We start from the raw sequence: 15793 nt of genomic DNA, 5'->3' as shown, positions 1-15793 counted from the left end.
GGGGAATTAATTGTTCTTTAATAGTGATTTAGCTATATTTTAAGCATCTTCTATATCATTGGCTAGTCCATGGGGGAGATACAGCGTTTAGATAAGAAGAGCTCATAGGACCCCCAAGCTAGTGAAGAAACAAGACACAAATATAAGAGTATAGCATATCCCAACATGTGACAAGCGCCTTCCAAAAGTGCATTCCAAATGCTGCTTTAGGGGAGGATATTCTTCGGTCAGGGAGTTGATCTGCATCATTTCTCAGGCCCTTTCTAAGTCTCTGTGGTTCCGTTACGTTTCCTGTCTTAGAGTTTCCATTTGATAGAATTAATTAATACTTTCAAATCATGGGTAGGGGCTTATTATCATCATCATTTTCATAATAAAAAGCATTTGATAACTTTATTATATATGGGTATGAATATGTAGATGTATTTCTGACAGCTTGAAGCTTTGGAATTAGTTGAAAGTTAATATACCCCAAAGAGAACCATTAAATAGACTTTTTGTAACTGTTACCTAAGACCTATGGTGTGGAACTTGTTTCTGCATTCAGTTCAATTTAATTCAATTCAAAAGACATATATTGAATGACTGCTACATCAAGGTATTTTGTTAGGCTGCCAGAGTCCAAAACCCTCCTCTCCCTCCAAATATATTCCTTGCTCTCAAGAAGTTTACATTCTATGGGCAGCTAGGTGGCACAGTGAATAGCACACTCCTGCAGTCAGTGCAGACCTGAGTTCAAATCCAGCCTCAGACAACACTTACTAGCTGTGTGACCTTGGGCAAGTCATTTAACCCCAATTGCCTTGCCTTGCCTTCCTTCCTCAAAAAAGACAAAAACAAAACAATAAGTTTACATTCTGCTAAGGTGGCAGTTACAACATATGCCAAGTCAACAAATAAATGAAATAAATCCAAGTCAACTAACAAACAATATAAAAATACACACTGAATAATACAAAATCCTTTCAGGGTGGAAAGTACTAATGATTGGATTGATCAGGAAAGGCTTCATGTAGGAAGTGGTACTTGACATACTTTTATGAAAGGAGTTTAACCTAAATGGATTAACTCCAAAGAAAATCTTATAAAGTCCTAAACTGGTAGGGATTGCTTTCGGGTTTTAGGGATGAAATAAAAGATGATAATGCAGAATATTGAAATGGACTCTATGAACTTGTCTCTGGGGGCTCATGAGATTTCTTTTTTTTTTTTTTTAAACAACTCCTAGGCATTTTTTTTAATCAATTAAGCAATCAAAGACATAAACTAGGTCCAAAAGCAGCAAGGTATTGGAACTGAAGGAAAGAATTAGACACACCTAGAGAAAGGTTTGAACCAAGAAGTGGCATACTCCCTCTCACCCTGTCCCCCAGTTCCCCAGCCCCATAATAATGTTATCAGAGAGACCGCGCCAGTGACAATGACTCCAACAAGCAGCTAAGAGAGATTGAACTAGACACATTGAGGAAAGAGAGCAAGGGCGGGGGGGGGGGGCAGTTCAGGGGGAACCTCTTCAGGGCAAAGAAAATGCTTCTACTTCCATTCTTCTCACTGTTTTAAGTGTCTACAGTCTGGCTTCCAACCTCATCCTTTTAATACAACTACTTTTACAAAAACTAACAGTGATCTCTTATTGACAAATCCAATGATCTTTTCACAATACTTATCCTAATCATCTTCTCTGTAGCCTGCTACCCTGACAATCCCTTTTCCTTGATACTCTCTTCTCTCTAGGTTTTTTCCCCCCAATTTTTTAAACATTTTTATTTAAAGTTTTGGGGCTCATGATATTTCACATTTCACTTCCTCACCAGTTGTTATTGAGCACACACTGAGGTTCAACCCAGTCCCAAAACTGCAAGAGGCTGTGGGTATAGTGAGAAAGGCAGTGGCTTGAGAATTCAGAAGTAAATCTGAATTTTATTGTCATCTTTGTTGCTCACTCACTGGGTGACTTGAACAAGTCACCTAAGATCCAAACTTTTCCATGTTTAGAATGAGACATATGGACCAGACCAGTGGTTTAACTTTTTGGCCTTAATTCCTTTATACTCTTAAAAATTGAGGACCCCAAAGAGTTTTTACTTATATGGGTTGTATCTATCAATATTTACTATATTTCAAAATTAAAACTGATAAACTTTAGAAGTATTTATTTATTGATTTAAAATGACAATAATAAATCCATTATAACATACATGTTAAAATAATAAATATGTAATAAAATAATATGTAATAAATATATTATACCATAAATATAACATAATAAGCATGCTAATGTAAATATTATTAAAGATTATATTTTCTAGACAAAAACAAAAATTAATGAGAATTTTACAAATCTTTAATATCTGGCTTAATAAATAATAGCTGGATTTTCATATCTACTTCTATATTCAGTCTGTTATGATATGTTGTTTTGATTGAAGAATATGAAGAAAATCCAGCTTCACACAGATTTCTAGTTAGAAAAGAGAGGAACATTTTAATGGGCAAGTAACATCTTAGTATTATTATAAAAAAATAGATTAGACCTCATAGACCTTCTGAAAGGATCTTAGGTACCTCTACAATACAAGTTGAAAACCACTAGAATAGACTATCTACCAAGACTTTTCCAGGTTTAGAATGCTTCTGAGTCTTGAAAGGTACCAGGTTCCCCCTCCCCCTATTCCATCAACTTGGGATGCATTATATCCTAGTGAGGGAAGAAGGGAAGAGTGACTAGGTAGGTCCTAGGCTAAGGGTAGAAAACTGGATCCTATGTATTCATTATTAGGTTGCATGTTGGATGCATGTCCTTGCACTGAAGTATTGCTTATATAGTTCTATATACTGCTGAAAATAAAAGAAATAATTGAACCTGATGTCCCAATAATGTCTGGAGAGTGGAGAGATGGTGTTTAGGTGATGGAGAATCTGAATTGACTTTCTTTATTCTTTTCCTTTTAGGGTGATCGTGGTTTTGATGGGTTGGCTGGTTTGCCTGGAGAGAAAGGACATAGGGTAAGCATTGAAAATGTAATCACTGTGTGCCTAAAATAGTTAACAGAGACATTCCATAGTGAGCCTTGACAGCCATGGATGTTTCCAGGGAATGTTTCATTGTCCCCAAGTAGAAGGTAGGAAACTTTGTTCATGTACAGGAATGAGCCCAGACCATCATTCTAAGGGGATCACTGAACATCATCAATGAAGATATTCTTTGAACCTTGTATTATGTTTCTAGCCTCCCAGAATGATGAAGGAGAAATGAGAGAAACTAGCAATGACAGAAGGAAGAGGAAATGAAAAGATACCTAAGTGACTTCTTTGTTGCTGGAAAATCAGCTCCTTCTTCAACCACCCCCAAAATAAATGGGGATAATCTACTTTCCCAGGTTTTTGGAAGGATAAAATGGGGTGAAATTTACAAAGCACTTTACAAACTTTAAAGAGCTATATTAATGCTAACTATTATTATTACTTACAAGTAGATTTTAAAAATCTGTAGTTCATAATTAACCCAAACCAAATCATTTTGAAATTGAATTAAAAGGAGAAGAAAAAAAAGCTTTTATTTTAGAAATTTACTGCAGCGTTTTGGTAATGTCCTCAGTCACCTTGAGATAATCCAAGAGGCTACTGTTTAAGCCCACAAAGGAAATAGAGGAATAAAACAAACAAAAAAAACAAACCAAAACTTTACACCACAGAATAGGTGATTTTGGCAAGTTCAGGATGATGCCTCAGTGGCTGTATATATTGGAGGAAGCTGTAATTGCCTTTGAAAAGAAAGCAAAACACTAGAAGAGACCTCAAGAAGTTGTTCTCCAAGCTCGTCTATTCCCAAATAAGGTCAGTATTTAGCCCCTGGACTCTATAGCTGCCTAATGACTAACTACTCAGTTGTTCGAATTATCTGAAGAAAAGGGTGAGAATAGCTTTGGGAACTGGATTTTTCAACATTTATATTATCCTGAAATTTTTTTTTCTTTTCCCTTCCTTTCCTATCCCTTCTCATACCATGGAATATTTTTGTTGTGAATGGGAAAATATCCCAAAGGAGCCCCAGGGGCATGGTCTTTCAGTGTTTTTAATAGTTGCACAGCTTCATGTTTTAAGGGTGGATTCAACTTTAGGAAAGAGCCAAGTCATTGAGAGGTAAGACTCATGACTCAAGTAGGTACCCAAGGAGGGCAGCTGCCACTTTGGATCCCAAGTGTCACCGTATATGATGAAATTGGTGACATATACTCTATAAACTGGCTCTAAAGACAATTCCTTGGTAGAGGCTCCTGAGGACAGGGGAGCCACTGTAATTTGGAGGACATTATGTATTTGGTATCTAAGTTTTGGTATTTGCCTTATGTGCTAGGCAGGCTGATGAGATACAGTTTGATATGCTGGGAAGAAAGCTAGACTATCTCTATGCTGTTTAAATATATTAAAATCCTACTTCTGATACATCCTAGCTAAGTAATACTGGGTGAGTTATTTCATCTCTCTGACCCTCAGTTTCCTTAACTATACAACTGAGACACCATTAGCACAAACCCTCCCTGGCTCATGAGGTAGGAATTTGGAGAGGTCATATGGTGTAGAGGAATGAGAGGCCAATTTGGGTTTAGGGAACCTGATCAGGGCTATCTCCAGTTGGCCTGATCAATATATTGCCACTGGATCTAGATGGCTCCAGAGAATAAAGTGAGGTTGATAACCATGCACAGCTCTTCCTCACTTAAATCCAATTCACTTGCAAGTCATGGCATCATCTTCCTGTTGTCATGGCACTCTCCAAGAATGAAGGACAAACAATGACAACAGCAACAACAGAGAACCTGATAGTTGTATAACTTTGAGCAAGGCACTCTTCAGGCCTCAGTTTCTATTTGTGTAGGATGAAGGTGCTGGATCAACTCTCTGAGTTCCCTTCCAGATATAAATCTATGAACCCCTATAAAAGGGAATACATATTAGACTAGAATTAGAAAGCTTTGTTTCTAATCCCAGCTTGGTCACTAATTAACTGGGTAATCTTTGACAAGTCACTTTCCTTCTGAGAGTCTTGGTTTCCTTACTTTCAGGCTCCAAATAGATCATCTTCATTCCCAAGTCTAACATCTTACAATCCTAATGTATTATTTTTAGAAATAGATATTTATTGATATAATTTATCTGTAGTCACAACAGATATGTTAATTTAGCAGGCTGTTTTTATAATGATATTTCTTAGCTCTCTGCTTTTTTTTTTTTTAAACTTCTAGCCTAATCTATCAGGAAGTCTGGACCAGTGAACCTTTCACATTTTGTTTTGTTGCTTCATGTTCTGGGTCTGTGTAGAGGATTTCTGTTTTTGATACGGGCTGTACTATTTGGCTAAGGACAGGAGTGTCAACTTACATCTCTCTGACTCTCTGTGTGGAGAGAACTCACATAACATTTTTTTGTCAGACTTAAATTGAATTTCCATGAGATTTCATGCATGCAGATGGTGAACTGTTGCATGTCCTAAGCGTATAGCCCGTCTGGCAAACACCCTCCTTTCAGGACTTACATGTTCACTCAGGCAGTGAATCTTTCCATCTAGTAATTCTCCCAGTCATCTGGGGTGGCTGAACTCTGAAAGCATTGTGCATACCAGTAAAAATGTTTGCAGAGGGCTTTGGATTTGAAATGCAGGAAGCAGAGAGAAACTAAACACGAAACCCAAGAGAACCTGAGCAAAAATGTATTGATTTTCTTGGGAGAACTCAACAAAGCTTGTCTGACTCTGATCTTACTTTTCCAGGGTGATCCTGGTCCTTCAGGCCCCCCAGGTTCTCCAGGAGATGATGGTGAAAGAGTAAGTTGTCTAATTTATCCCTGACTGCATCTAACTCATCAATCCCCCAGTGAGCCTGGGCAAGAAAATTGAAGATGAAATACCAAATAGATGTGCAATTGACTGTGTTACTTAAGGCAGAATGTGTAATACAGATCAGGTTGGAAAGAGAGAAGGGAACAGTGAGGGAGCCAAGGGAGCTGACGGTGAGAGGCAGGCAATGGGGATCTTTCAAATGAGAGTCAACGTCAAGCATGCACCACTCACTTTATCATTTCAGCTAATGCATTGTGTCCAGAAGGTACTCTCCCTACTGGCTGTCTGAGATTGGCTGAGGCCCAAGACTAAGGAACAGTACAGCCGGATTTTGAGACAGGGGCCTGCGATTGTTCTGGGACTGAAAGATTTCAGCAGAAAGACTTATGGGCTTCATGCCTGCAATGATCTCATCTGAATTAGGTGTTGGAAGGAATTCAGAGTGGAGAAACAAAGATTTCCAAGGAGTAAGGGTTAAAGGATGATATAAAAAATGGTCAAGCAAGAGAACCAAAATAGTGGTTGTAAGTTTATGAACAGTATATATTCTCTCCACAGACTTCCTTTCTTTAGTAGATGCTGAAGGAGGGAAGTCACTAAGTAGGTAAGCCTAAAAGAAAGTTAGCCAGAGGGAAGAGGAATATTGAGATGCAATTCCTTAGTTTATTGAAACAATGAAGTCATTTTCTACATGATGTGGTTGGAAAAACCCAATCTGGATTTGTTTTGGAGTGGCTTGTCTTGAGCCCTGTGGGAAGATATTTGGCTTCCTATAGTTAGGCTGGATGATCTCATAGTTCCTTCCTCCATCTAATATCTAAGATTCATAAAGGCAACCCAATCTATTGGGCTCAGTTGACTTCTCTGTCTGATTTCCTCTTCACTGGAGCCTGTGGTCTGTGAGCTGCTGTGGTTGCTTCAGCCCTACATGCCTCTCATTTCTCCCACAGTACATCCAGCTAACTCCTGTTATCTGGGACAATGAAGTATAGGGGATTGCTAGAGCATTTCTAAGGGCCAGTAAATTTGGCAAATGTGCCATGTACTTCTCTAGGCTGAGAAAAATCTTCCTTATGCATGATCGCCCTCTGATTGCTCCAGGGAAACCGATTTTCTGCATGATTAATATTTAGTGAGAAGGAAACTGGGTGGTGTTTCTCAAACCTGCTTGTTTTTCTTTTCCTCTAGGGTGATGATGGAGAGGTCGGACCCAGAGGTCTACCTGGAGAGCCTGTAAGTCCATTAATCCCAGCAGGAAATCAGTAACTCAGCAGTTAGACTATTGTCCAACATTTAGGTGCCACTGTTCAGTTTGATTATAACCATGAATCATTTTTTTCAGTTCATCAAATATTAAATCTTAACTGTGCATAATACACTGTGATTGGTGTTGAGGATACAAAGAAAAAATCACAGCTCTCAAGGAATTTATCATCTAGGAACTAAGAATGCAGCAGACTTTGTTAAGTTACCCAAGGATACAGATATAAATGTAGGGACTTTGGGGGGGGGGGGGGGGGGGGGCAGGAAGGTACATTTCTAATGCACCGCAGTGTGGTTATAAAGGAATAAATGGAAGGCCTTTGGCCTTTTGGAACAAGACTAGGGCCACTGCAGTGTCCCTTTTGCATCTCGTAGCAATGATGACCGACCAATCTCAGTTTGTCACTTTTTCTGATAATAAGCTTTTGCTAAAGGCAAAGTTCTCTGGCAGCATGCCTGTGACCTGAGCAACCAGATGATCTTATGATCTTTTCACTTAGGCTGCTGTATTTGGGCCAAGGCAGATTTCTTTGGTAATGAAAAGGGCATTAATTACTCTTCACATACTGGTGCTTTTAAAATGTCCCTTTTTAGTTGTAAATGCCAGCTTGGCAGTATGTGTATGGGGACATTAATTGATGAGAAATGTTGCAAACACTTTATAGAACATGGGGCTGACGTTTATAGATTCATCTGGGGCTAAATTATACCCTAGATGTCCTATTAACTTCTATGAAGGATTCATCAACATAGCTATCTTTTTTAACACATGTCTAAGCAATAACTTCTGGGTTATTAACTTCTTAAAACATTTACAGGGCCAGGTATTACAATAATGAAGGAAGCATTTAGATGACAATAATAAACATGGAAAGGGCCTAGGCAATTTCTATCAAATTTTAATTGGCTAGTAATCCATGCCCCTGGACTCTCACCCAATAAAAGCCCAGAGTGCATGTATGGCCAAAATGGAACCTTTTCCAAAGTAGCAGGTAGGACCTTTGACAACTTGTTGATGCTATTTTTTAAAATGTCCTCATGGGAGTAAAACTGATACATTGTCACAGCCTCTGTCACTGAATTATAGAAAGGAAGGTAAGATGAAAAGCTGAGCTCCTATCAATTAAAACCCCCCCCTTATTTTCAACACAGCCAAGACCAAAAGTTTCCTTCCTTCTCAAAGTTTTGTGGCATGATCTTCTGCCTGGAAAGTTTGGTTCCAGCTGTCTTTCTCCCCTCTGTAACTTTATACAATTCTCCACAATGATAATTCAGAAATACATTCAGGAAGCACCGTCACTAAGAACCCTTCATATATTGTGCACCATATGAAGTATCAGGCAGGGCGTTTGGATCCAGGAGCTGTTGTCTCCTTCTAGAGACCCCCCCAGTGAGAAGCAGCTCAGTTAGAGGCCCACCATGAAGTGTAGCTTACATAACTGGATGGTGTTTTCCTTGGTAGGTTTTTATTCTCTTCCTCGCTGTAAGAACCTAAAAGAATGATCCTGAACATTTTCAAATATTCTTCTGTCCTTAAGGGATCCTCTTTATTCATTCTCTTCTTGTCCTTTCCCTTAATATCAGGCACATCAAGAAAGGCATATTTACATCCAAGAAGGATAGGGAAGGGAGCGTTAGCCTGGAAAAAAAGCCAGAGATTTATATTGACCTTTGTCAAAAAGGGAAGGATGTAGTGGAGGAGTGGCCAAGGGGAGCAGGGGAGTGGGGAGGGCATACCTAGTTAGGCTAAAGACACCTGTAAAAGCATGTGACATTCAACTAGGTTCCATTGAACAATAGGAAATTGAGACTGGATCTGTGATTCATTGATAAAGAGGAGTTCCCAGTTGAGAAAAGTTCTTCTACCAATGCAGGTCAGCACCCTCTCTGCTACTTACAGTCTTGGCGAATTGCTTAGAGTACTCATTGACTATCGTCTAGTCACACAGCCCTGTGTGTCAGAGATGGGACTTGACTCCAGGTCTTCCTGGCTTTTTAAAGGCCAACTCTCTATCCATTCTACCATACTGCCTCTATAAAAGAATAGATCTTTGACTCAATTCCATTCAACAAACATGGTAATTGTGCAGCCAGCCAGGTGGTGACTTGGAATTCTTAAATAGGATATAGAGCTAAGAACATACCCAGCTGGTTGTGGGCTAGTTAGGTGGGTCTTAGAGTCAGCGAACAGAAGCCCAGGCCTTCAGCATACAGCAGCCCAGTTCAGAACAGCAGCGCCAAATGATTCTGTTTTAGAGCAAATTCTTGAATGCTTTCAGAGCACACTAAAGTAAACAGGCGTCTAAACCTGCAGACTCAGACAGAAGAAAGGTGATCTGTAAAGCTGAATGCTCACTATGATGGATGGGAATCCAGTTTTCACCATTATCTTTGATGGCTCATCTAAAACATGGGTGTGTGTGTTTTACTTTGTGAGATGACAATGAATTTTCTTCTTACAGTTGTTTGGCACGTGAGGCAATTTATTCTGGGTCTGATTCCCCTCTGAGAATGAAATGAGCCAGTTACAAATGTTTCCAGAACTCAGATATAGCCCCAGATAGTGCTGCTTTTATCACCAGCCCAATTATATTTTCAATCTGACCATATTTGTTGAATTCTTGCTATGCATTTGTCACTTTGTGAGTTTCCAGGGGAGATGTGGAGATAGCATCCCTTAGGCCTTTCTCTCAAGTAGCTTACAGTCTATTTGGAGAAGCAAAAACCTAGCAGCTGCAGAATGCTCTCTCCCCTTCCCTCCATTTCCATCTCTCTCTTTCTCTGTCTGTCTCTCTCTGTGTCATTCTGTCCCTGTCTCTGTCCTTCTATCTCTGTCCATTTCTCTCTGTCTCCCAATCTTCTTTTTCTACATACATACATAAACACATATATTCTATAGGGACATAGGTTTTGTATTTATATAGTGCTACACATGGTGCATATCCATAAGTCCATATATGTACTATATATATATATATGCACAGATAAGTACACATACAATACACATGCATATGTATATATGTATGTATACACATATGTGTATGTATACACAGAGTATCTAAAAGTCTTAAAGCCATTTAACAACTTGTTTATGTTATTAAAGCTATTTAATAACTTATTTATGTTATCAAAGTTTTAAAATAATATTTATATTTTTAAAGTTTAAAATTGTACTAAGATTTTTGGGACATAATACTTATAAGTATATATGTATATATAGATGTATATGTGCATGCCAGATTGTATGTTATAGAAAATCATCACCTAAGGAGCTCAGAAAAGAGAGAGATCAATGAGTGTTTAAGCCTTTAGAGATTTCAGGAGGTAGAACTTAATGTAGGTTTTGAAAGATGGGTAAGATTTTGATAGGGAAGGGGAAAAGGAGGCCATTCCATAAAGGATGTACCTTACAGCCAAGCCAGAATTTCTTTCTGCAAGATGTTTTTATGGTGCTGAGTTTTCAGATTCTGATATCTAAATGTGCATCTTCATAAGTGGAATTATGACATGGACCTTTTCCTTCTCTGTTTTAGGGACCTCGTGGTTTGCTTGGACCAAAGGGCCCACCTGGCCCACCTGGCCCCCCTGTAAGTTCCGTGGGCTGCTTTGCATCTCTTGCTCCATTGTTGCCCTTGAAAATCCAAGTTTGTCCCCCTGTCAGGGCTATAATGTCCCACTTAGTCATTCAGGCAGATAATCTGAACTGATCACTGTGAACACCTGCTCCAAGGAAACCTGAGGTGTTACAGAAGCTTAAAGTGCACAGATAAGAGGTAGTCCTGGTCCTTCAAAACTGGAAGGAATTGTGCTTTCATTGAAAATGTTGCAAGTTTATGAAATAAGGGCCCATATTTAGAATTGGATTTTTTTTTCCTCTGAATTTCCTACCTCTTTCCCAGAAAGCTACATATATATATTTATTTATTTATTTTACGTCAAAGAGAGAATGACAAGAATCCAGGTGTCCTCTCTATTGTACACAACTTGCCCAAATGATTGTTTAGGGGAAAGTACAGAGATCAGAGATTTAGGAGGCCTGGGGTCTAATGTCCCCTGTGTTGCTCATTTTTTGAATCCTAGGAAAATCATAGATCCACAATGCCATGCTGCTGAGAGGGGCCTTGCTTTATAGCCCAGAGAAGGAAGATCATTTACTCAAGGTTACCCGGCAAGGTCTGGGGCAGAACTGAAACAGCCTCCACATCTCCTGTCTCCACTTTTGTGCCCTTTTCCCTACATTTCGCTTCTTCATCCAAAGTTGTACATGACCATGAAGTGTAATACTGATGTACTTTCCAAAACTCAGAAAGAGAAATAGATCATTTTCTGGCTTTTTTTTTCCCCCTGTAGTTTCCTCAGGAGAGAAACAATATCACGCTATCAGGTTAGAATCTATTGGTGACTGGATTTACCTTTCTCTTCCTGGTTTGTAGAGAATATGCTACCTGACTGGGAGGTTCACAGTCCCTGTTGGGTGTGGGCCCCCCTGCCCCGACTTCCTTCCATTTGAGTTGTTATCTTCAAAACATGCGGTTAGCCCTGATTGGTCAGTAGCATACCCAATAGTTGGGAAGTAGCCCAAGTAAGGGTTAACCGTGTCCACCCTAATGGTGAGGAGTCAGTATGTAATAGAGCCATAGTTCTCAAAGTATTTTTGGTTATGGTGAAGTATCATCATCATTATTGTCAATTCATCTGTTTATTTTTTTTGGGGGGGAATGGTAACACATTGCAACACAGATGAGAAACTCCCCCATGTACACATGATCCCAAGTTTAATTTCTGTCCCATTTGCAGCACACCTGGCCAGAACTAATATGCTTTAGCATATCATTTGAGAACTACTAGTATAGCAGAAAGAGTACTGAATTTGGAGTCAGAAGACCTGGGTTTGAATCCCTGCTCTGCTCCTTTCTATCTGGGCAAACTTAGATGATGCCCTTCTTCCCTCTGGGCCTCAGTTTCCTTGGCTATAAAATGAGAGATTTGTATAAGATGATCTCTATGGGACTTTCCAACCGCAGGTCCTATGATAAATCAGATTCTGCTCAAGTAAACGTGAATGGTCAAGGCAGGCTGAGTGTGACAGACAACAGAGAGCAGTACTTCCTGACTACTATGGAGTGGAAAAATAACTCCATTTTTTTTTAATTGCATATGACTTTGACCATCATTGCCTCAGTGCAGTAAAACTTGGCAGGTTCCTTTGGGGACAGGTTACATAAGCCAGAGAAAAGTATGAGGTCGATTTTGTTTTGTTTTTAAGTTATAGGTTTTAAGAAGCAAGGCCCTCTGGTTGTAAAAGTTTTTGGAGACCAGGCTGCAAACCAATGATGGGAAAACACTGACCAAAGTGTTGCAGTCCTATGGGGGTTAGGCAGGTACAATATCTGAAAACAGGACAACAGCCACCAACCTCTTCTATCCCTTTGGCCTTTATTGGGTTGGAGGAACTGGGTATATTTTATCCTCAAGATGAGAAGACTCAGAGGGTAATTGATAGTTGTCTTCAAGTATTAGAAGAACTGTTGTACAGAGAAGAAATTAGACCTTTTCTGTTTGACTCTAGAGAGTGGAAATTGCAACAAGTCAGACTTCATTATTTCTTAATAATTAGAGATGTCCAAAAGTGTAATGGACTGTTACTGGAGTTAGGGGGTTCTCCTTCATAGGAATCTTCAAGCAGGGGCCAGATGACTATTTGTCAGGTTTTAGTTATGAGTTGAACTAGAGGGTCCCCAAGGCTTCTTCCAATGCTAAATTCAGTGATTCTGGGTTGTCTGGGGGAAAAGGCTAGGATTCTTTGGATAGTGCACATAGGTCTGGTGAATGTAAGGAAAGAAGAAGCTCTGTTCCCCTCATGCAGGCAAGGCTAGGAATGTAGACAGTTCTGCAGCCAGAGCAAAGCTCCTATTTTCCACAGTTGTTTCTGTCCCTTATTTTTGCCAGCTTGTTCCTTCAGGGTGCCTTTTCCCAGCATGCTTCCTCATCTGGAGTGGGAACAGTTTGTTGCCCTGAATTTTTCCCACCAGCAGGTACAGAAACTGGGGAATTTTGGCTGGCATTGCTCTCCTTGGTGAGGGGGAGTCCAAAGAGCAAGCTGAGCTGATGCAATTTTGAAGCAAGCCTTTCACGATTCACGCAGCTGTTCTCCTTCAGCCGAAAGACCTTGACATCATCTGATGAATTGGTTTTTGGATTTTGTCTTCTTGGGGTGGAGTTTTTCTTTTCATGTATTTTTCCTCCTCTTTTTTTACATTTTTATCTAGGGTGTGACGGGTATGGATGGACAAACTGGCCCAAAGGGAAATGTGGTAAGTCTTTGTTAAACATCCAGACACATCACTTTTCCTAAATTACAAGGGCTAATTACTTTCTGGGTACATTCATTTCAAGGCCAGGAGAGAATCTATTTCTATAATAAGGAGAAGTTAATGTATGCTGGTTTAACAGTGGATTTCCAAGGGAATTCCCCACTTCGGTGCCCTCCAATATCTACTGTATCGTGGTGTATGCTCTTAGAGTAAGAGCCAAAGCAGTTAAACATGGAATCAGCAAAAACAGATGCTCTAAGAGAATAGGCTTCAGGCCTTAAGGAGTCCAGTGGTTTAGTAGCTATAAGCCTAGGTCTTGTTTTGGCTGTCTCAGGAAAATAATTTCACACTATTAAACCCTTGCCATCCTATGTAGGTATAGAAGGAAATTATTTTCTGTGTACAAGTAGATAACAAAAGTGTGTTTAAAATATGCTTACAGGGAGCTGGCAGGCCTCACAGAGACTACTCTCCATATTAAGGTTGTCTGGAAGATACTGGTACATTGGGATGACTTGGGAATTTTAAATGAAACTTGATTTTCCTCCAATGAGTTCCTGGACTGGAAATCTTGGGGATATTTGCATATTTTAATGAGCATTCACTGTGGAAACCAGTCACCATCATGCAAAGGCTTACATAGTATTGGATTAATTTTACAAGGTTCAGTGGTAGATTGTAGCAAAAGAGAATCATAATCATTCTTTTCTGACTGGATGCAACCATGCATGATTTCAGACCATTAGGAAAGCATCTACTTAGGCAAGCCTGGCTGGTACCTGTATCAGAAAGTGTTCTGAGGTTGGGCACTAAACAACTTGAGAATGTGGTCAGCTCCATAGTCCCCCCCAACCCATAATTTTATTTCTGCCAGGAAGAACAAGTCCGGGTGTCTATACTGGAAAAAACTCCTGAAGTCATCTCATAGGTCAGGGACTGGCTCTAAATGGCAAACAGTCAAATAAATCAGCATTTAAAAAATTGATTTAAATTTAAATTAAATTTAAATAAACATGTATTAAATACCACTTGTATTGTAGGCACTGTATTAGGTTTTGTAGCAGCAAGCACCCCAAGTGTCCTCAGGGTTTGCTGCCAATACAGGTTCTTGCATCTGCTTTGATAAAGGAAAGCAACTCAAAATGGGTTAACAAGCTTACTTTAATCAGTCAAACATATATCGTTTACCTCGTTCAGGGGAAAAAGGTCAGCACCCCGAACTTCAGAGTATACAGGCAGAATTATCAAGACAGAAACAGATCAAGTAGACAGATTTCCAAACTGTCCAACTATTACATCCATACCAAATCAACATCTGGGTTTCAACATCTGGATTTTTCAAAGCCGGGGGGCTCTGGACAACGGCTTCCCAGAATCCATATCAAATCACAGAACACTTTTCAAAGTGAGCCCCCAAACAAAGCCTCACACCAGGGCTTACATAGCTTTCTCCTGGCTCAGAGAATGTAACAACCTTATTGACCCACTGGCCAATCAAAAAGTATCTACCGAAAAACAAGCCTCCCACCCCAGGCTCCAGGTGCACTTTAGCCTAGGGGCAGGGAAGATCTTCAAATTTACATTCCCATTATAGGTATAGAGATACAAAGACAAAAATAAAAGTTGCTGTCCTCAAGAAACTTGCATTCTGTTGTGAAAATGGCATCTTATACCCATGTAGAGATACAAAATATATGCAAGTTAAAATTCAAATTAATCTTAGTGAAGATGAGATGCTAGCATGAGATGAGGAGTGGATATGGAGGGGGATCAGGAAAGGCCTGATGTAGGAAGTCTTGGCACTTAAAAACTGAGCTTTGAAGGAGGCTTGGGATTCAAAGAAATGGAAGTAAGACAAGTTCTTCAAAGTCGTGAAGACAGATAGAATGTTGTGTGTGAGGGACACCTTCTTGAATGACCTGTTAAAAACTGCTGTCATCCAGGAAACTTTTTTGAAGCTTTTTAAAATTTTTAGTTTTCATCAACTCTCTGGATATGAAGTTTTATATGTTTGCCTGTTAGGTGAAGCTGGATAATTTCCATATCTTCCATAATTTCCATACCCAAACCATATCTTTTAAGATATAAGAAAGCCATTTAGTTTTAATGCCAGTTCATTCTGCATGATTCTGCCCATAGATCCTGGTACTCTGTCTGTCAATATTCAACATTTTCTTCTGCTCTTGTTAATAGGCTTTGGGATAGAGCCAATTTTCAGGCTGGAAGGTCACTGCTTCTTCATGGAGCAGACTGCTAATATCACTTTGTATTTTGTTCAGTCTCTTTGCTAATTCCTTCCTTACAGGGTCCTCAGGGTGAACCTGGCCCCCCAGGACAGCAGGGTAATCCAGGTGCCCAGGTGAGTCTTATCTGCCTA

At 39.6% G+C, this 15793-nt stretch overlaps 1 protein-coding gene across 2 annotated transcripts in view; it reads left to right on the top strand.

Annotated features, from left to right (window-relative positions):
• Positions 1-15793, top strand: part of COL5A1 (collagen type V alpha 1 chain) — a 315926-nt gene that overhangs the window by 194199 nt on the left and 105934 nt on the right. For both annotated transcript variants that reach the window (XM_069069226.1, XM_069069225.1), the window contains exons 18-23: positions 2953-3006; positions 5771-5824; positions 7028-7072; positions 10636-10689; positions 13372-13416; positions 15722-15775. In XM_069069226.1, coding sequence (XP_068925327.1) covers positions 2953-3006; positions 5771-5824; positions 7028-7072; positions 10636-10689; positions 13372-13416; positions 15722-15775 — 306 coding nt within the window. The remainder of the gene's footprint in view (positions 1-2952; positions 3007-5770; positions 5825-7027; positions 7073-10635; positions 10690-13371; positions 13417-15721; positions 15776-15793) is intronic.

The sequence above is a fragment of the Petaurus breviceps genome, unplaced genomic scaffold (genome assembly GCF_028583685.1).
Source record: "Petaurus breviceps papuanus isolate PSGF00001 unplaced genomic scaffold, PetGlider_PUasm1.0 90779, whole genome shotgun sequence".
NCBI lineage: Eukaryota > Metazoa > Chordata > Mammalia > Diprotodontia > Petauridae > Petaurus > Petaurus breviceps.
This window is presented reverse-complemented; position numbering and strand designations above follow the sequence as displayed.